Here is a 19,564-nt window from a genome sequence, read left to right on the forward strand (position 1 = left end):
ACTACTTGGGATAAGAGGGTTTTAGGCTGACAGAATAGCCAATGCAAAGGCCCTAAGGCAGGAGCCTGGTGTGTTCAAATTGCAGCAAAGAGGTCAATGCAACTGGAGCAAAGCAAGTGTAGGGGGCAAGTTAGAAGAGCTGAGTTCAGGGAGGTGACAGGTAAGATCATGCAAGACCTTGCAGGCCACAGGAAGAACTTTGGCGTTTAGTCCCAGTCAGGTGGGAGCCATGGAGGGTTCTGAGCAGGACCTGACCAGACTCAGGTGCTCACAGGTGCCCTTTAGCTGCTGGGAGGACAGACATTCCTAGTAAGATTAGCTGGGGCAACACTATCCTCCCTGCCCTCCACAGATGAATTTTCTAGGGCCAAGGTGGCCATGAGTCCCTGCTAGACACAGTCCCAGGCCTGAGCCTCACTGGCCTAATCTGGGATTTGCTGCATCACACACGGTCCTCAACCAACCATCTGCTTGGCTATGATTCAATAGCCCTCTTCCTGGAAATCACATTTCACTAATGGAAATAAGAACAACCGCATCTGGGCACAACGGCTTTAATTTTTTTTTTCTTGTGAAGAAAAGTGCACATCTTTCCAAGTGTACATCAAAGAATTGCTTATGCAGGAGAACCACATTTAGCATAGAAATGAGCAGCAGGTCCAGAGTTCACTCCGTAGTGTGTTTTGGGATCGTGGGGGGAGAAGCCAGTTAGCGGAATTAGCATTTCAACACTGAGACCAAATTTCACCCATTACTTGTTTTTCTAAGTCGAGCAGGAGAGACAGACACAAGAACGTGATCCCCAGAGAAGCCACAAAAAGGAAAAAAGCAGAACCCCAAACCACGGCGGCCAAGGCAATTTCCCACCAAACCACCTGTGGAAAGACAAGTTGTTAAAAGCAAATGATAAGAAGGGACAGCCTGGATGCAGGACCCAGCCTCAGGCAACAGCTCTAGACCCCAGCCTCCCTATAATTGGGAGGTGGTTTTTCCTACAGCCTTTGGTTTATTTTTGTTTGTCAACCAACCTCCATCCCCCACAGTGATCTGTGAGGACATCAGTTTCTGTTTCCCAGAGACCATCTTGAGTTAAACCTTCCCCCCCAAACATCATAAAATAAAAACTTGCATTATTTATTAGAACCACAAAAGAATTCTACACAATTCCCAGTCTTGAAAGAAACTGAGGCGCTGTCTCTGTTGCTACTTGAAACTGAACTGTTAAAAATCTTGTGTAAACAGAAAGCTTAGGCCGGGTCAGGTACAAGTTACAACCACAGCTGGTTTTATCACATGTGTGGTAACAACCACCTCATCCCTAAGGCAACAACTCTCTGACCCACCATTTTTTTCTGGCAGCAGCTTAGGGAAAATGGACTGGCCACAGCATCTAGACAGGCATGGTGCATCTTAAGAAGGCTTTTTTAGCTAATTTAACTTCACTTTTACATGAAAGCAACTAACGTTTTTTACTTCCACCCCAAACATTCAGATTCTCTCACTTTGTGGATTTCCAGAAACTTGTCCATTCACCATAGTCATCTAATTTGTTGGCATACAAAGATATCCTCACTTTGGGGCTTTCAGGGAAGACCTAGTATGGGGTAAACAGGGCCCTCTAGAAAGAAATTCAATCTAGAGCTTCTATAAAGGTAAGAGCTATGTTAAACTTAAACCAGGCTTTCCCCATGCCCCAAAGAAGGAGGCTGAGATCTTCAGGGCTACAGGAGGTAATTTTGTGGGCTGGGGCTGGCAGTGGAATTGGGAACACAAACCATCAGCTCGAGCCACAGCGTCTGTCAAATTATGGGGTGTCAGTTAGTGTTCCAGGGCAGAAAGCGGTGCCATGCCACTGGAGTAGGACTTCGGTGAGCAGGAAGGGCTGCTGAGCTGGGAACCCCAGCCTCAACCAGGGAGCCTGTCCCAGGCCATCCCCCATCAGCCTGCCACGCCCAAGCTATGTTGTGAAGTACAAGTGACAATAGCAGTTACACAACCCTACCTTCTTGCCCCTCCAGCCCAAACCCAAAACATTCCTTAGAGCAGCAGTTCTCAACTTTTCACAGGGGTCGCCTAAGACCATTGGAAAACACATGTTTTCGATGGTCTTAGGAACCGAGACACCGCTCTTCTATCCGTCTCCAGGCTCACATGCAGATACGCCCACATACGAGTACCTGGCGACCCCTGTGAAAGGGTCGTTCGACCCCCAAAGGGGTCACGACCCTCAGGTTGAGAACCGCTGCCTTAGAGTGACTTCTCCACTAGCAGAAAACGTCCTATCACTGGGCCTCACCAATGACATGGCTCAGGAAATGAACACTGCATCTTCACTGGTCCTCAAGTGGGAGGAGCCCAAGTGCTTATACCAGACAGTCAACAGCGAGCACAGCCTATGGGAACATTGCTCAATTTCCTTTTCTAGCAGGATGTAAGATGTGGAAAGACCTTGCTTAAAACATCATCAGTCAAATGGGCACTGGGGAGGCAGGTCTGGACAAGAGGGCCCAGGCTCCTGGCTCTCAGGTTAACTCCTGGCACAAAGTCCTGAGCACGAAAGCCAGGGGCTGGGTGATTCTCTACCTGGCCTGACACGGTACATAGTTCCAGAATTCAATCCCGGGTCAGGTGCACCATGATAAGCCAAAACAGTGTCAGGGTCATGGGTAAATTCAGGCAAAACTCAAAAGGCACTTCTGGGGTCCCTGAAGCCAGGGGACAGGCTCTGACTCCCTATCCTTTGACAACTGGAAAAGCTGCTTTAATACTTTCACAGGCAGAGGATCTGCAAGCCAGAAGGGAGGGGTCTGCCAGGGTCAGTCACCTCCTTTGCCTTGGAGCCTTCAGGTCTAAGGAGGTTCATGGGCAGGCTTGGGGACCCTGAGCAAAGAGCTGCTTTCCATATCTCTAGGGATGAACTCTGAGAACCCACATGGCAGGGGGAAGAAGACAAACCATCTTCGGCCAGCGCGTGAACTCCAGACAATGCCCAATACAGAATGGATGTGGGCAATGGCTCTAACCCAGAAGGCACTGTGGAAGCCCCTTCACCAGCCAGGGTGGGATAGGCTATCCATGCTCCCCCCATTAAAACGCCTGAAAAGCAGCAAGCTCATGCATGTCAACATTCCCAGACCCTGCCTCTAATGCAGAGTCCCCAGGGTCTGGAGCCTGTGACAGGGGCTGCTTGGGCAGGCTGGTGGCCATGGCAAGAGAACAAGTCGCACGGAAGTGGGGGGCAGCTGCTGACGCTGATGGAAGGGAAGGGAGCACCCTGAGCTTGGAAACAGCCCTTGTGGCTTATGCCTCAGTCACAGTCTCTGACAAGGCAGGAGCGGGTGGCCATGGGTTGGGGATTATCTCTAGCAGCTGCAGCCACTGGGCTGGGGAGGTGGGGCATCCCCCAAGGCTGGGCCTTTCCCATTGCTGCCTGGGCTGGAGCTGGGTTCCAGGGACTCATTCATCTTCTCGCAGATGACGTCCACCAGGCGCTCGAAGACCTGCTTCACATTGATGTTCTCCTTGGCGCTCGCCTCAAAGAACTCGAAACCTGGATGGACATGGGTTGGGGGGGTACACCTGTGAGATCCTGAGGAGCAAAGCCTGGGCTGTGGCATCATACAAATCTGGGTTCCAAGCCCGGTTATGCAGCTGTGGGCGCACGGCTGAGTACCTTAGTCTGAGCCTCAGTTTGCCCATCTATAAAATGGGAACCATGCTGATAAAAACCTATGGTACAGCCCTGGTCTGAGGCAGTGGCTGCAGCTCAGTTTCCCCCCAATTGTGCTGCACAGGAAGATACAGTGAAGATATTTATGTAGACTTTTGAAATGTAGCCAATTATTTCACATGTTCTGAAAAACGTGTTCTAGACCAAATAAAACACAGCTGAAGACTGGCTTCAGCCTGTGGGACCACCAGTTTGCAATCTCCATTAGGCAGGTAATGGCAGCTTCCTAGTGTTTGTGGAGAGTGTGTGATGCTCACAGTTCCTGGCCAACAGGATGCACTAAAAATGGTAGTAATAATAATAAGTGCTTACATCATGCTTACTATGTGGCAGAGACTTTTGTAAGCACTTTACATAAATGAAAGCATTTAATGATGCTCCAAGGTTCATCCTATTATAACCCACTTTACAGATGAGAAAACCGAGGCACAAAAAGGGAAAGTCACTCATCTAAATTCACATAGGTAATGCGTGGCGGAGCTGGGATTCACACCCATGCTCAAATAATAACTGGTAGTAAATATTAAATAATTTAAATATAAATAATAATAAATATTCCTAGTGCACCACCTTGGGCTCCGGGACCCAGGGTAGGCTGGCTGACTCCTCTTCGGAAGGGGGGATGTGAGGTTGCTTTGAGTACATTCTTAGAATCACAGTGACCATCGTTAACTTGTTTGTCCTCCCAAAGGTGGGAGGTGGTACAAATGCTTTGGGGATTTGCCCAAGGTCCCTCAGCTACAAAAGCTGGCCCATCATCCTGAAAATAAGGGTGTACATGATGATCCTTCCTGCACCCCTAAAAGGCTGCTTCAGAATCTGCCTGCAGGGAGCTATCTCTGAAAGGTGCCCGATGTGTCCTCACCTGCTGCACCCGCCAAGGTGGGCCAGAAATTCAGACAAAAGCCCACCATATTACACACAGGGTAAATGGGTCTCTATCCTGGCACTTGTCATGCTGCACTACAAAAATGTAATTGTAACTTAATAGGTGTGTAATTATCCATCTCTGCTACTACAACACAGGCTCCAAGAGGGCAGGATTTCTGTCTGCCTTGTTCACTGTGCAGCCAGTGCCTGGCATGAAGCAGGTGCTCGGAACTACTTGCTAATAACTGGATGGATGGATGGATGGATGGATGGATGGATGGATGGATAAATCAATGAATGAATAAATGAATGACAGAGGCAGGGCACAAACTCACATATACTCTGAGCCTAGTGATCATCAATGCCACTCCGCTGTCTTCCTGGGCAAATCTGGCATTTCCTTATCCATGTGTGTCTCTGCCTCAAATAATCTGAGTTCTTTTTGCTTTAATGTTTTTTTCTGATTATAAATATTCGCTGAAGAAGCTACAAACTGCTAAAAAATATCAAGACAGATATAAAAACTGTAAGATCACAAAGCGATCGAGAAATAATACCAATTAATGTTCAATTGAGGCCAGCGTTCGCTTAATCTTTCTAACAGCCCTATGAAGTAGACACTGTTTTCATCTCCGTTTCCTAGGTGGAGAGATGGAAGCACAGAGAGAGGGAGGCAATGTGCCCTAGGTCACACAGCAGCGGTTGCAGACTGGGATTCTAGCTTCAGAGTCGGGGTCCTTAACACGCCCTCCCTACAGTAGTTAAACCACCTCCCGCAAGGAAAGTCCTGGCAGAGCCTAGACTACTCCAGGACAAGATTTTTACTGAACTTAAATTTTGACTAGATAATCCATTCACCTGATTAAAAAAGATAGACTGAAAAGTCCCCATCCAACCCTGGTGCCTGGCCTCCCAGTTCTTAAGCACACAGGTAACCGCTGTTACAAGATCCTTCTGTATCTTTCCAGAGTTCCTTTAGGCAAGCGTAAGTATACATTCTTATTCTCATCTTTTTTATACGCTAATGCAGGTGTTGGCATACTTCGAGGTACAGGCAAAATCTGGCCCATTGCCTGTTTCTGTAAATAAAGTTTTCCTGGCAGACAGTCGTGCTCATTCATTGATGTATCGTCTATGGTTGCTTTCAGGCAGAGCTGAATAGTTGCAACAGAGACACTACAACCAAAAATATTTCCTATCTGGCTCTTTAAGTAAATGTTTGCTGATCCCTGGACTAAAGGAAGCAGCCATACCCACTATTCTGCAGTTTGCTTTTCCCATTTAGTTACATATCCCAGAAATCTGCCATAACAGAACATAAAGAACACCCTCGTCCTTTTCATGGCTGCATAATATTCTACCGTGTGGCTATACTTTATGTTTTGCTGCTTCCTCCACTGTGAGACATCTCGGAAGTTACTCAGGTTTCCCTGCTACTAACAGTACTGCAACTTGATATGGTCACCACTTCCCACATGGGTGAGATGTCTGTAGGATAAACTTCCAGAAACAGTTTGGCTGAGTCTGGGTTCCCAGGGATGCGGTCAGGAAGAGGGGGCCTGTGGATGAATCCCCTAGAATTAAATGGAGAAAGTGGCATATATGTAGGCATTTTTCTGGGCAGGTCCTCAAAGAGCAAAAGGTTGGTGACTGTAGTTGGACCTGGGATCGGAGGATAGGGGTTGGGGGTTTGGTTCTGGGAGGTCCAGGACCTATGGCCCAGGTTGAGCACTAACCAAGGTCATCGGCGAGCCTTCGGCCATCCTCGGAAGGCACAACACGCTCATCCTCTAGGTCACATTTGTTCCCCACGAGGATGACCTGAGCATTGTCCCAGGAATACGTCTTGATCTGTGTGGCCCTGTGGAGTTTGAGGGATATTAGGCCAGAGATTTGGGGTCAGAGGAGAGGGCAAAGGTCAGGGGGTCAGTGGTCAGTAAGCACTCACCAGTCCTGAACGGCGGTGAAGGACTCCTGGTTGGCAACGTCATACATAAGCAGGAAGCCCATGGCTCCTCGATAGTAGGCTGTGGTGATTGTGCGGTAGCGCTCCTGGCCCGCTGTGTCCTGCGGAAATAGCGGGATGAGCCGACTGCAAGTCACACTGTTCCCCACCCCACCCCTGCAGGGCCCTGTCTGAGGTAGGCATCGCCCTGTGCTCACAATCCCAGTCTGATGAGCGAGAGATGGACCTGCCTTCACAGCCCCAGTACAATGGAAGCAACACAGAACTGCCCACATAGCCCTAGTCTAATGGGAGAAATATGGGCCCGCCTGCACAGCCTCCAGTCTGATGGGGGAGAAATGAGCTTGCCCTCACAGCCCCATTCTGATGGAAGAAATATGGACCTGCCTGCACAACCTCCAGTCTGATGGGAGTGACATGGCCCTGCCCTTGAGGAGTTCCCAGTCTGAGGGGTCAGTGACTGCTTATAGACTTGTAAGCCCCTTTGACTTCATCTCCAAGAACCAACTTAATAACCACAAATAAAAGCCACCTGGACCAGAGAGTACCATCTTGGTGCAGACACTCTGGTGCTTGTTACCATAACAATCGTTGCCAGAAGCTGTGTTGGGAGCAGGGGTGTGGACACCCGGCAGGTGCTTTGGGGGCCTTTGGGCTCACACCTGACATGGTACCCAAACCTCTTCCCCATTACGCACCAGGACTTCTAACTGCCTTGGGTTAGTACGGACTCCCACTCAGATATCACTGGGCGGTGCATATCCCCTCTTGCTGATGAATTCATCTCATAGATAATACCCCCATAACCTTCACACCTACCCCACACGCGCCCCACCCTGACTCTGGGCCATTCTCCCTCACCAGGGACCCTTCCCCACAGCCCTACACCCTCACAGAGACTTCCCTGGAGGAACCCCAGACCCTCCCTAGCTGCAGACCCATGGACAGCTAGCTGCCCAGCCCACCCAGATCTGCAGTTTGATCCTCTTGTCATGGCGGTAGACAGTCTTGACCTTGAAGTCGATGCCCACAGTGCTGACGAAGGCAGGTGTGAAGGAGTCGTCTGCGTAGCGGAACAGAAAGGATGTCTTGCCCACACTGCTATTGCCAATGAGCAGAAGCTTGAACATGTAGTCAAAATTCTGGTCTGCTGCATCCCGTGGGCCTGTCGGGGGGTCTCCAGCTGATGCCATCCTGGTGGGGAGCCTCCTGGAGGGAAGCCTGGAGCCCTGCAGGGAAATAAAACACCAGTAATGGCTTCAGTGTGTACACCAGACCTGGGTTCAAACTCTGGATCTGTCACGTGGAGGCCAAATTACCCTGAACTGATCACTTGCTCTCTCTAGAACTTAGTGTCCTCCTCTGGAAAATGGGGATGCTTGTCAAATGCAAGGACCCAGGATGGAGAGTGCATGGGGTGCCTCCTCTGGCCACTGAGGAACCAGACCCAACAGAAGGTGCAAGTGTGGACTTTGCCCCCTGGTGAGCAGCTGGTGTGGCCCAGGTGTGAGTTGGAGGGAGGGGGCCCTGCCAGCTGGATAGAGCCTCCTGGCCATCCAGGCCTGGGTGTTGACTTTGGCAGGTATCAGCCACCAGCAAGGTGCCTTCCCTGCCCCCACCCAAGCCTAGGTTAACCCCCTCCCTGATCCCCATGGGGAGGGGGGTTTCAGTGGATCCAGCCCAGGTTTAAGCCCTGCTCTGCCTCCAAATGGGTACTACCACCTTCTGTTTGTCAAAGGGGCCTGGCCCATCTCGCTCTGGGTAGAGCTGACTCACACCAGCCCGTCTCAGCCCACGGAGGCCGGGGTGACAGTCCTCAAATCGAAGGAAACCACCCCAGCCACCTAATAATCAAGAACCCCACCACCAGGACAACCACTCCCTTCCACCCCTGGTCCTGTCTTTCCTGGTACTCTGTCCCCACAGCTGGGCTGCTTCATTTGGGTCCAGGACACCCCCTCAACCCTCATGGCCTCAGTTTCCCCAGCTGTCTATGGCTGTTCCGGAGCTGCACAGGTAGGTTCCAGAAGGCCTAGGTGAATGGAGGGCACACCCACAGAGGAACCCCTGGCAAAAGTTTCTCAACCGCCTGTGGGGCTTTTTTCCATTTTAAAGGAGGACACAACCGGCTCCCCTTTCCTGCACAGCCCTCAGCCCCACCCCGTGTTCCGGGAGAACGAGTTTGTGGAGGGGAAGAGGAGACAGGAAGTCTTTCCCCAAGCTGGGCAGGGTTGCCAGGCTGGGGCCCCCGCCCCACCCCCAGCCCACCTGTCTGACCACCCCTTTCTGCCGGCCCCAACTCTTTCTGACCATCTATCGACCCTCCCTCACGCCTAGCACTAGGTAAGGGTCCTGGGATTCGGCCCTGTCTCCCTTAGCTGGACTTGGGGCGTCCCAGCCGGTGCAGGAGAGCTCATGAGTTTCCTCCCATCACCATATGGTCCCATCTCATGTTCCCAGCTGGGCTCTCGGCACCGCCCGCGCCCTATTAACGCTCCCAGATCAGCCCAGCTGGGTGGGGGCGAGGTAACGGGGGGGCCCCAGCCGCCGGCCTTTGTTCCTCCGGGTCCCCCCCCAGGACACCCTGCTCCCCGAGACCTGCTGGGATGCGAAGGTGCGGGGTGGGGTGCGCTCCCTCCAAGGGGGTCACCTCGCGTGGGGCGTCGCTGCCCGCGGGGGCTCCGCCTCCGAACTCGCTGCGGCTTAGCCTCCGCTGCGACCCCGACCCCGCAGCTACCGCCGCCGCTGCCCGCAGCCACCCGGATCCCGCGCCGGCTCCTCCCAGGCGGGGGAGGAGGGGCCGCACCCGGGGTAGGGCGGGGCCGAGTCCGGGGTGGGGCTTGTGGAATGTGGGGGGCGGTGCCGCGGTCTAGAGCCCGCCCCCCAACAATAAACGTTGTATTTGTCCTATCTAAAGGGCTTCTACTATGAGCAGAGCGGTTGAGAGCGAGGATTCTGGAGCAGGGTTTGAATCCCAGCCCCACGGCTTTCTGGACATGTAACTTAACTTTTCTGGGCCTCAGTTTCCCCTACCGTCAAGTGGTTGATAATAAGAGTCTCCACCTCACAGGGTTGTATGTGGTTCTGATCTGAATGTGTTTGTAAATTGCAGCGCCTGACCCTGAAGTATGTAGATCCCTTTGCCAAATAGCCTTAAGGGCCATTGGTATTAATCCCCCTTTTACAGCTAAGAAAACTGAGGCTCAGAGAGGGGCAGCCCCTTGCCTGAGGCCACGGAGTAAGGAAATTTGGCACATCCAAACCCAGCTGAGGACTTAAGAGTTTTCTTCAAGACAGCAGGAAAGGATCTGCAGTTATAATAATAGTTCAAGCTTTGTTGGTGTTCAAATTCCAACAACTCCACATGAAGTCACTTGCTGAACTTCTCTGAGCTCCATTGCTTCATGGGAACAGCAGGTGCCTCTAAGGACTGCCATGAGAATGAACGGAGATGACATACATCGGTCAGGAAGAGCTGACATATACTCAGTAACAAGCTGCCCCAAAGCTTCCATGGCAACCAACACTCAAGGTTTGCTTCTCAGTCACACTGGTCATTGTGGTGAAGGGAAAATGTGGTGAATCATGCACTGGCTTGTACAGTAGTCCTCTCTTATCCGCGGTTTCCCTTCTGTGGTTTCAGTTACCTGCAGTCAACCATGGTCTGAAAATATTAAAAGGAAAATTCCAGGAATAATCAATTCATAAGTTTAACATTGTGCACTGTTCTGAATAGCATGATGCAATTTTGTGCCATCCCGCTCCGTCCCACCTGAACGTGAATCACCCCTTTGTCCAGCATATCCACGCTGTGGATGCTCCTCACCCAACAGTAACTTGGTAGCCATCTCGGTTATCAGATCAACTGTTGTGGTATCACAGTGCTTGTGTTCAAGTAGCCCTTATTTTACTTAATAATGGCCCTAAAGCACTAGAGTAGTGATGCTGGCAATTCAGATATTCCAAAGAGAAGCCATGAAATGCTTCCTTTTAGTGTAAAGGTATGTATGTATAGGAAAAAACATAGATATATAGGGTTTGGTACTATCCATGGTTTCAGGCATCCACTGAGGGTCTCGGACTATATCCCCCGTGGATAAGAGGGGGCCCATTGTACACTTCTCTTTGGAAGTGACTTGTATTGTCTCTGCTCACATTTCATTGGCCAAAGCAAGTCACATGGCTACCCCCAATGTCAGTGGGATGGGAAATACTCTTGTCCCCTAGGGACCAGAACTAGCTATTTTTACAATACATGGTACATGCAATAGGTAGCTCCATGCCTGGCATACAGTGGGTGCTTAACACATGGACACCTTTATAGGAAGAACTTAGGGACTGCAATAGCTAGCACTCCAAATCATCACGCCTTGCGAATGGGGAAACAGAGGCCCTAAGCTCCACCTTTGACTGCACTACCCCCTGCTTCCCAGTTGGAGACAAATGAGAGCAGCCATTCCCAAAGAAGGATTTATTGCTATTTGGGTTCCCAGCAGGGACAGGGAGGCAGTGGGTGCTAGAGGCTCCTGAGGCCCAGGGCGAGGCCAGCGAGACAGAGCCCATTGCTCAGGAGGCAGCCCAGATTGCAAATGGAGGACAGGCCATGGTAGCGGAAGAAGATCTGGCGGAGGGCACTGTACTTGGGATCCTGTGCCCGCAGCTGACGGTAGGGGTCAAGGTCCTGGTGGTGGCCTGGCACCTCCCCACCCAGGCCCCGCTTCTTCTCCACAGTCTGCAGGGCCCACATGGCAGCTGTGGTGCGGGGCCCCAGCCAGCGGGCATTGATGGTGGCCAGCGTGAGGCTCAGGAGCAGCAGGCAGAGCTGGTGGGGGTGGCAGGAGGAGGACAAGGTGAGCCATGCCTGGGAGGCAGGAGGGGCCCTCCACAGGATCCTTCTGCATCCTCAAAGCCCAGAGGAGGATGGGAGACAACATAGGTTAAAGCCAGGCCTCCTTCTCCTTCTCTAAACCCAGACCAAGGGCCCCAACCAGAACGCCAGCTCTCATACCCTGAAACCCGCAGGAAAGCCTCCATCACCATATCCTCTATATCCCCCCGAAACCTTCTGAGCCTCCTCTACTCTGATACCCACACTGGAAGTTTCCAGAACATAGCCTGTCTCCACTTCTCCTGTTCCCCCAAACTGAGGATATCTCAGGACAGAACCTCTCTTCCCCGAATCGGGACAGAGCACCATAACTGTCCACTTGTTACCCCAAAACAGAGAGCCTGTAGAGGACCCATCTCCTCTGTGGCCCCAGCCAAGACCCCAGAAGCTGACATTGGGCCCTCAGGGGGTGAATAAAAAGTCTTTAAAGTTCCAGTTACCCATAATCCTCTCCTGTCTCTGTAGGATTATTCTTGAAACCCCTGTCAGGCCTTACCTGCCCACATAATGGGGGCAGAGGGAGGGCAGGAGAGAGAAATACAAGATGTAGAAATGGTCCCTTGCTTTGTGGCTGGGAAAAATATGTGGATGGGGGGATGCAAGGGAGGGGACTGTAAATTCCCAGTCAGGCTGGTTTTTAAACAGTGAGCTGGCGTCAGTGCCCTAACCCAGCTGAGTCACCCCAGCTTGGCAGCAGGCCCAGCCAGAGGGAGGAGAGGGAGCAGCAACCAGCAGAGACACACTGGGGGATAAACAGGGCCGCTAGGGATGGTTGTGCAGGCTGTGTACTGCTCAAAGGTATCCAGAGCCCAACTTTGTATCCACCAGGAAGAAGGAGCAGTTTCTGTTTAATTTTCACAAAGGTGTAGCCATAGGTGCTCAGTGGGGTCCTGGAAATGAGGGTAGTGAATCCCAAGCCCAAATACCTGGCTGGCCTCCCAGAATGTGAGCTGAGCCCAGGTGTGCTGTGGAACCAAGATGCAGAAGTTGACGAAGGCACAGCCCATGGAGATGTGAAAGTAGAAAGGGAAGAGTTTACTCTGCACAAGGCCGAAGGTATGTCGGGGAAGGCCTCGGAAAAGAAGGAAACCTGTGGGTGGAAGGGACCACATGCCTGTCAGGATACTTCAGGTCCCCATTTCATTCCTGTCCCCATCCGGGGTACCCATGATGTCCAGGCCGAGGGTCCGTACCTGAGATGAAGGTCACCCATATTTGCATACCCCAGGCCCCGGACAAGACCAGTAGATGGACCACCTTAACCAGGCTTCCCAGGTTCCCGCCTTCCTCCATCTTGCAGGCCTGGGAAAGAGGCACCGGGTGGCTCAGAGCTTTACCTTTGGCCCGTGGCCTTCAGACCCTGTGAACCTGCTCAAGGCCAGGGTCAAGGCCAATCCAGCTGAGATGCAGGGATAGCAGCCCAGGAATGGGGGTGGGGAAGATCCAGAGCAGTCCTGCAACAAACCTCGACCCCATCTCTCCAAATGTAGGCTTTCAAGATCTCAGGCTCTTTGGACCTCAACATCCATGCCACTTCCGAGACCCCCAAATGTTGGCCCCAGCAGCCCAAGCTCGTAGCCCTAGGTCTTCAGAGATCCCACCAGTGACTCCCAAATATCATCCCGGGACCCAGTTCTAACAACAAAAACTCCTGCTCTCATAACAAGATCTCAGATATCGCTATGAAGCTCCCCAAAGCCCCATCTAATCCTGGGAAACCCCCAAATCTCATCCTGAAGACACCGACCCCACCCACCAGTAGGAATCCAGACCTCAGCCCGCAGCACCCGGGAATCCGGGATCAGAAACGCCGGGGCCGGATCTCGCGGGCCAAGCGGACTGGGCTCGGTACCTCACTCCCGCGGACTTCCTCCGCAACCTCTCCTCTTGGGACCCAGAACTCGTCCCGCCTCCCAACTAAACCAGAAGCCAATCCAATTGTAATCTGCCTCCTCCTGTACCGCCCTCTTATTAATTGACTAATCGATTAGCAGAAATCAGCCTGAAATTCCGCCTCACAGAGATTTTATCCAATTACACGGCGACTTCCAGGCGGAAAAGAGAAGGCGCCAATGAGGTCTTAACTGCATCGGAGGGGGCGGAGCTAAAATGTCAGCCACACCCCTCTCTGTGACTACGTCTGGGCTCCGTGCGTTTTAAAGCGATGGTGCCCCACGGGATCAAATTTCAGCGTCACAGCTGGGGACTGGTTTCGAGGTCCCTGATGGGAGAGCATGAGCAGGTGGTATGTGGTAGGTAGGGGTGAAAGGGGGTCAGAAGCCTCGTGGGCGCAGGATTAAGGGCCCGAAGGGGCGTGGCCCAGGCTAATGACCCCGTCCCTTTCCCCCAAGAATTTTCCCGGTAGGAACTTCGGGAGGAACATCTGATGTGGGAGGAGGAGGGAGGCTCGACTGGGGATCTGCCTGCTGTTGGCGCTCAGAAATGCGCCTTCCCTTTGCCCTTACAAGCTTCCCAGGGCTCCTGTGATCCCCAGGTCCAGGTTCTCAGCTTGATATTCAAGGACAAACACTGAGTTTCCCACTACTGTATGTCAGGCAGTGACATAGATTGACTTATTCACAACAACCCAATAAGGTGGTAGTATGATAGCTCATTTTTATAGTTGGGGACATTGAGGCATGGAGAGGTTTAGTAACTCTTCCAACATCACACAGCTGAGAAGGGGCAGAGCTAGGATTTGAACCCAGGCCATCAGTTAGAGGGTCTCCAGTGGCTCTTAAAAAAGTAGGCTAGAACATTTCAGACAAAAGAATAACTCCTACACCACAGGGTGGGTGTCAAGACCCAATGAGTGCTAAGAGTGGTGCCCAGCACTCAGTGAACTGCTCAGTAAATATGATCTTAAAAAAGGATGAAGGAAGCTTTTACAGGGGCGATGCTGAGTAGGGTTTTGAAAGGTATATAGGAGTCTCTTAGGAGGACTGAGCAGAGGAAGGACACCAGAGAGCCCAGCAAAGGCAGAAGAACAGTAAAGCCTAAAGCAGGCCTTTTTGGCTGTGTGACCCAGGGCAAGATGCCCTTCACCTGGCAATTTTTCCAAACAGCCCTGTCCAGGTATCTCCACCTGCCAGCCCTGACTACACTGGAAGGACAGGGGGTGTGGATACAGGACCCAGAGCTGAGTTCTTTCCTGTTTCCAGCCTCACCTAGCATAGGCCTGGACCCCAATTCAGCTATTATTTATTGAATAGATATGCCCTGCCTGTCCTGTTCACACACTATGGCTCCCATTTACTTGGGGAAGCCAGATCCAAACTCCCCTGCTTGGTTTTAAGTGCCTTGCTTGAGCTGCCCTGCTAACTTACTGTTGCTTCCTCTTGGAGCCTGCCTCCAGCCACCCTGAATTTACCAGTACAGAACCCATGGTTCCACACCTCCAAGCTTTTGCACATGCTCTTTCCTGCCAGGAAAGCCCTTCCTGTAGGGCCCAATGTTAAGATCCTTTTCATCTTTTAGGCTCTTTTTTTCCTTTTAGGCCCCTCACTTTCTCCTCTGAGGTCTTCTGGGTCCTCACTGCCCAACCCAAGCTTGGGGCTGGGATCATCTTTCATCGAGCTTCTACCAAAACTGGGAGGCCCTGTGTTCAGGGCTGAGGCCTTTGGGGTGTTGGGGGGGAAAGTCTGGGAGTGTCGGACATGGGGTTTGGCCTCAGTGCAGCCCCTGTCCTCCCTATTCGAAGCGACCCTCTTCTGGCTGGCCTACCCCGGGACACTGACTACTCTGTGCCCTGCTACTGCTCATCTCCCTCACCCTCCAACTCGTGTTTGCTTGCTAACGGGAAGTGTGACAAGTACTGGGGTTTGTTGAGGGGCTGCCCCAGGGCAGGGGAGTCGGGAGGGCCTGGAGTGCTCTGGGCTGGCCCTCAGGAAGCCCTCATCCACACACCCCCAGGCGCTTCCTCAGACAAGATCTTGGACTATACAATTCACTGGCCCAGGACCCCAGAATCAGAGACCTTGGGGTCACTTGCTTCAGAGAACACAGTGACGAGTACAGACTGGAGGACAGAGAGGAACTCGGGGCCTCGGTCGCATGGGTCCCCTCGCTTCCCCAACCCAGACTCACAGGAGCGCTGTAATGACCAGGACCTTGTGAAGAAGCATCAGAGCATCGCTAAGGTCACCCCCACCTGGGGAAACCCCTTCCTGATGCACTGCAATCTACTGCTATGGGGCTTAGGGAGGGTGTAGTGGGGCAGGGAGGTCCTCCTCAAGAACCCCCACTACTGTGTGTCTTCAGCACTGAGAACAGCTCCCAGTGCTCAGCAGGCCCTCACTGAAAATGTTTTAATGGATGCGGGAATGAATGGAATGGATGTGCAATTGTGTGTCGTAGTGGGGTCTTGTCTGTGATTGTCTCTGGATATAACTGCCTGTGTGTCTGTGTGATTGTGTGCCTGAGATGGGTGTGAGGTGCCTGGGTCTTACAACTTAAAGTACATGGCTGTGTTTGAAGTTGTGTGTGTGGCCGTGATTGTGTTTTGACGACCAGGTGTGATTACATGTCGTGTGCTATTGTTGCTGCCCGCAGACATTATCAATGTCATTTGCCCCTAAGGAGGAGGGCCATTTCCTGAGCCCAGGCCAGAGACAGGGCTTTGCAGGTGCATGCTGTCATGGCCAGCCCACAGACCTGCACATGTAGGGGACAAGCCGCACAAGTGCACTTCTGAGCATGTGCAGGCCAGGGGAGGTGCCTGCATGTGCCTGGAGGCAGATTTGCCTGCACTCGGGGTCAGGGACACCCATAACTCAGCAGACCCAACAACTCATGTCCAAACCCCCAACACTGGTTTGGGATGAGCAAAGAGGCAGCCCAGGGATGAATTTCTACTGCCCTCGTGTCCTCCTTCCCTAGAAGCCGTTAGAGACCAGTTCTTCCAAAGTCAAAGGTGAGAACCCTCCCTCCCAAGAAGACTATGGGTGAGAGACCTGCCGGTTCCTACTTCCAACCTCTGCCCCAGTCTCTGTGGAACTCCACCATCCCTGCCCCAGCATTAGCTGACTCTTGCCCCTGACCTTGCCCTCCATCATTGTCCCTGACCTTGACCCCTACTCCTGCCTCTACCTCAGCCTCCGTGGATCCCTGTTCCTGATCTTACCCCCTGCCTTTATCCCTACCCTGAGCCTCTGTTGATCACTGCCCTGACCTTGCCCCTGCCCCCACCCCTCCCACCCTGGCTGATCCTCACCTCTGCTCACAGTTAAGTCCGCCATGATGATTTCTGACACCCAGAAGCTCCTGCAATGCGAACTGGAGTCACTCAAGAGCCAGCTACAGGCCCAGACCAAGGTGAGCTTCCTCAGCCATCCCTGCCCCCAGAAATCTCTGTCCCTGTCCTCCGCCCCCCACCCATCCCCAGGCCTAAACTCTTCTCCCACAGGCTTTCGAGTTCCTAAACCACTCAGTGACCATGTTGGAGAAGGAGAGCTGCCTGCAGCAAATCAAGATCCAACAGCTTGAAGGTGAGAAATGGCTAAGGGTCAAGGTCAGGCTGGAGGCTGTTGGGGTCAGCTGGGTCAGGGTGAGAGAAGTGGGTGAGTCTGGGTTCAGGGTTGGGACCCGGCCAAGCTAGGGGAAGGTGGTTCAAAGCTGGGTTCAGGGTGTAGTTGGGGCTCAGTCAAGCTCCCACCTTCTCTGCAGAGGTGCTGAGCCCCACAAGCCACCAGACAGAGAAGGAGGGACACAAGTGGGGCGTGGAGCAGGGACAGCAGGAGCTGTACGGGGCTCTGGCGCAAGGCCTGCAGGGGCTGCAGAAGACCCTGCGCGACAGTGAGGAGGTGCAGCGGGCCCGCACCACCCGCTGCCTGCAGCTGCTTGCCCAGGAGATCCGGGATAGGTGGGTGCTGCCAAGCAGGCAGCCTGGAGGCTGTGGGAGGGAAGGGAGGCCAGGATGGGGAAATGAGGCCTGAGTAAGGGGGATGAGGGACTATGGAAGGCTTGAGGAACAAGAGGAAGGGATGTGGGGGGAAGACAGGAGGGCGTGTGTGTGTGTGTGTGTGTGTGTGTGTGTGTGTGTGTGTGTGTGTGTGTGTGTGTGTGTGTGTAAGACTAGGAGGCCAGAAGGCAGGGAAGACAGGAAGCTGGGGGTTAGAGAGGTTTAGCGGGGCTGGGGATATGGGAGGTGGGGGGAAGGGAGGTGGTGGGCAGAGGCTGGGGAGATGGAGGCCAGGCAATAGGAGGCTATGGAAATGCAAGAATGGAGATCAGGAGGAGATGGGAACATGGGAGGTGGAGGAAGTTTGGGGAGGCAGGTGGGCAAATGGCGAGCCAGGAGGGGGCTGGGCAGAGGCTGGGGGTCTAGGCTACACTGTCTCCTCAGCAAGAAGTTCCTGTGGGAGGAGCTGGAGCTGGTACGGGAGGAGGTGGCCTTCATCTATCAGAAGCTCCGTGAGTGCCCAGAGCCCACAGCCCGGAGGGGGGGTCTTTCTGCGCCCTGTCCCCCTGAGTCCCCTCCCCCCACAGAGGCCCAGGAGGAGGAGATCACCGAGAACCTGGTTAACATCCAAAAGATGCAGAAGACCCAGGTGAAGTGCCGCAAGGTGAGAGGGGAGGACGGGGACCCTGCATGAGCTGGGGGTATGGAGATCTCTGCCGGCCTCTACCACTGGACTGGAGCCAAAAGGCCTGGGCTCAAGTCTCAGTTCTGCCACTTACCGGTGTGTGACTGGGCAAGTTTATTCATGCCTCTGGGCCTCAGTTTCCTCATTTGTGCAATGACAACACATCCCTACCTGAAGGGATAGCTGATGAACTGAGTGTTAAGCCCTTTGAGGGCAGCCTGACGTGTAATAAGTACCATATAATGGTCACCTTGCGTCATCATCATTATTATTACTACTGATCTTCTCTCACCCCTCCCACCCCACTCTGGGCCCCAGGTCCTGACCAAGATGAAGCAGCAGGAGTGTGAGACATCCAACTGGCCAGAGACAGAGGAGATGCCACCAGGAGGCAATGGCTCCTGGAGGAATGACCTCCAGAAGGAGCTGAGTGACATATGGTGATGCCCAGCTCCCACTGTGACCTCTGATCCCTGACCCTCATCTGCCCTGTCCACAATCAGATCAAGCAGCGACAGTCAGAACCTGGAACCCACCTGATTCCAGACCTTCCTCTCCAACCAGGACTCCACTCCTCCCCTGCCCTGCCAACAGCCCCCCGCCCCAGCCCCAATCAGTCTAGAGTCACCAGGGTCCGCCAGCTCTCCATCTCCCCACAGGTCTGCTGTGCATGTGCTGCAGAACTCCTTTGATGGCCTCACCATGTCCTCAGGGGTCCGCCCCAAGGCTGCGAGCCTTAGGGGTAAGGGGGGCTGAGCCATGCTCAGGGTGAGGAGGGCGGTCATTCTCCGGCTTCACGCATGGAGGTCATGTTCAAAGTTCATATTTGGGGGCATATCTGTTGGGTCTTATTCTTGGGTCACATTCTAAGGAGCCTCCTCCAGGGGTCACTCAGGGTCACCGGGAGTTTTTTTTAGGGATGAATGGGGTAAAATTCAAGGGTCATTGAGGTCACACTTTGGTGTCACACTAGGTCACATTCAAGGGATGTGATCAAGGGACATTGGCCCCTAGTCACACGTCACTCAAAGGTCACATTCAAGGTTTGTGCATGGAGGGCCAGAATGGCACCTGTCGCTTCTGCAGGCTACAAGGGGCACCGATGCCTGAACCCTCTGCTCTCCTCCTGGGACTCAGACTCTGACTCTGACCAGGACCCTACCCAGCCACCATTCAACAAGAGCCGCTCCTTCCCACCTGGTGTGGATCCTCCTCTGCCTCACCTTCCCTGCCCATTCTGGCCAGCCCTGGAATCCCACATAGTGGACCCTCCCAGCTCCCAAACTGGCACCTGCATGCATCCTGATCCCCAACCCTGGGGTCCACTGGACCAGGCCAGGCCCTTATCCATCCTTTCTTCCCCACAGCCTGAGCAGCTGGGACTGCTCTCCCCGAAGACCCTTCCAGAGAGAAAATAAACTAGCCAAGACCCTCCTCCACCTGTGGACTGTTGCTTCTGTTGCTTCCTGTGCCTGAAAATACCGCCCCCCCCCAGTGTTGGGGAGGGTGCAGAGACCCCAGGGGCT

General features: G+C 53.2%; 3 protein-coding genes across 10 annotated transcripts; 1 reads left to right on the forward strand and 2 right to left on the reverse strand.

Annotated features, from left to right (window-relative positions):
* Positions 1 to 2,176: 2,176 nt before the first annotated feature.
* RAB3D (RAB3D, member RAS oncogene family) lies at positions 2,177 to 13,204 on the reverse strand. Of its 5 annotated transcripts, none has more exons than XM_019659370.1 (6): positions 12,792 to 13,204; positions 9,792 to 10,230; positions 7,532 to 7,795; positions 6,549 to 6,667; positions 6,337 to 6,461; positions 2,177 to 3,550 (listed from the first exon to the last, which is right to left on the reverse strand). In XM_019659370.1, exons 3-6 carry the CDS (start codon positions 7,757 to 7,759, stop codon positions 3,363 to 3,365), a joined length of 660 nt encoding a protein of 219 aa, XP_019514915.1. In that variant the 5' UTR covers positions 7,760 to 7,795; positions 9,792 to 10,230; positions 12,792 to 13,204; the 3' UTR covers positions 2,177 to 3,362. The 5 variants fall into 5 exon arrangements, with proteins under 5 accessions (XP_019514915.1, XP_019514914.1, XP_019514916.1 ...); XM_019659369.1 differs by lacking the exon at positions 12,792 to 13,204 and adding an exon at positions 12,381 to 12,473; XM_019659371.1 differs by lacking the exons at positions 9,792 to 10,230; positions 12,792 to 13,204 and adding an exon at positions 9,165 to 9,392 and having other exon boundaries at positions 7,580 to 7,795.
* Positions 11,023 to 13,375, reverse strand: TMEM205 (transmembrane protein 205). 3 transcript variants are annotated; one of them, XM_019659375.1, is made up of 4 exons: positions 13,307 to 13,375; positions 12,648 to 12,756; positions 12,381 to 12,544; positions 11,023 to 11,388 (listed from the first exon to the last, which is right to left on the reverse strand). In XM_019659375.1, exons 2-4 carry the CDS (start codon positions 12,745 to 12,747, stop codon positions 11,083 to 11,085), a joined length of 570 nt encoding a protein of 189 aa, XP_019514920.1. In that variant the 5' UTR covers positions 12,748 to 12,756; positions 13,307 to 13,375; the 3' UTR covers positions 11,023 to 11,082. The 3 variants fall into 3 exon arrangements, with proteins under 3 accessions (XP_019514920.1, XP_019514919.1, XP_019514918.1); XM_019659374.1 differs by having other exon boundaries at positions 13,211 to 13,340; XM_019659373.1 differs by having other exon boundaries at positions 13,227 to 13,339.
* A 125-nt stretch (positions 13,376 to 13,500) lies between these two features.
* Positions 13,501 to 19,477, forward strand: CCDC159 (coiled-coil domain containing 159). Of its 2 annotated transcripts, XM_019659365.1 has the most exons (13): positions 13,629 to 13,706; positions 15,155 to 15,273; positions 15,367 to 15,593; positions 16,333 to 16,366; positions 16,679 to 16,767; positions 16,859 to 16,940; positions 17,119 to 17,314; positions 17,798 to 17,865; positions 17,941 to 18,017; positions 18,357 to 18,478; positions 18,698 to 18,780; positions 19,125 to 19,238; positions 19,406 to 19,477. In XM_019659365.1, exons 1-13 carry the CDS (start codon positions 13,702 to 13,704, stop codon positions 19,408 to 19,410), a joined length of 1,221 nt encoding a protein of 406 aa, XP_019514910.1. In that variant the 5' UTR covers positions 13,629 to 13,701; the 3' UTR covers positions 19,411 to 19,477. The 2 variants fall into 2 exon arrangements, with proteins under 2 accessions (XP_019514911.1, XP_019514910.1); XM_019659366.1 differs by lacking the exons at positions 15,155 to 15,273; positions 15,367 to 15,593 and having other exon boundaries at positions 13,501 to 13,699.
* The last annotated feature ends 87 nt before the right edge of the window (positions 19,478 to 19,564 follow it).

Source organism: Hipposideros armiger, unplaced genomic scaffold (assembly GCF_001890085.2).
Source record: "Hipposideros armiger isolate ML-2016 unplaced genomic scaffold, ASM189008v1 scaffold_298, whole genome shotgun sequence".
In the NCBI taxonomy this organism is placed as follows: Eukaryota; Metazoa; Chordata; class Mammalia; order Chiroptera; family Hipposideridae; genus Hipposideros; species Hipposideros armiger.

Coding starts and splice junctions, on each gene's coding strand:
- RAB3D (XM_019659370.1), bottom strand. CDS start 7,759: ATGGCATCAGCTGGAGACCCCCCGACAGGCCCACGGGATGCAGCAGAC. Junction 6,668..7,531: donor GGATCAAACTGCAGATCTGG/GTGGGCTGGGCA, acceptor CTATTTCCGCAG/GACACAGCGGGCCAGGAGCG. Junction 6,462..6,548: donor TTCACCGCCGTTCAGGACTG/GTGAGTGCTTAC, acceptor CAAACTCCACAG/GGCCACACAGATCAAGACGT.
- TMEM205 (XM_019659375.1), bottom strand. CDS start 12,747: ATGGAGGAAGGCGGGAACCTGGGAAGCCTGGTTAAGGTGGTCCATCTA. Junction 12,545..12,647: donor ATGGGTGACCTTCATCTCAG/GTACGGACCCTC, acceptor TTCCACCCACAG/GTTTCCTTCTTTTCCGAGGC. Junction 11,389..12,380: donor CATTCTGGGAGGCCAGCCAG/GTATTTGGGCTT, acceptor CACCCCCACCAG/CTCTGCCTGCTGCTCCTGAG.
- CCDC159 (XM_019659365.1), top strand. Junction 17,315..17,797: donor GCCCAGGAGATCCGGGATAG/GTGGGTGCTGCC, acceptor CTGTCTCCTCAG/CAAGAAGTTCCTGTGGGAGG. Junction 18,018..18,356: donor CCCAGGTGAAGTGCCGCAAG/GTGAGAGGGGAG, acceptor TCTGGGCCCCAG/GTCCTGACCAAGATGAAGCA.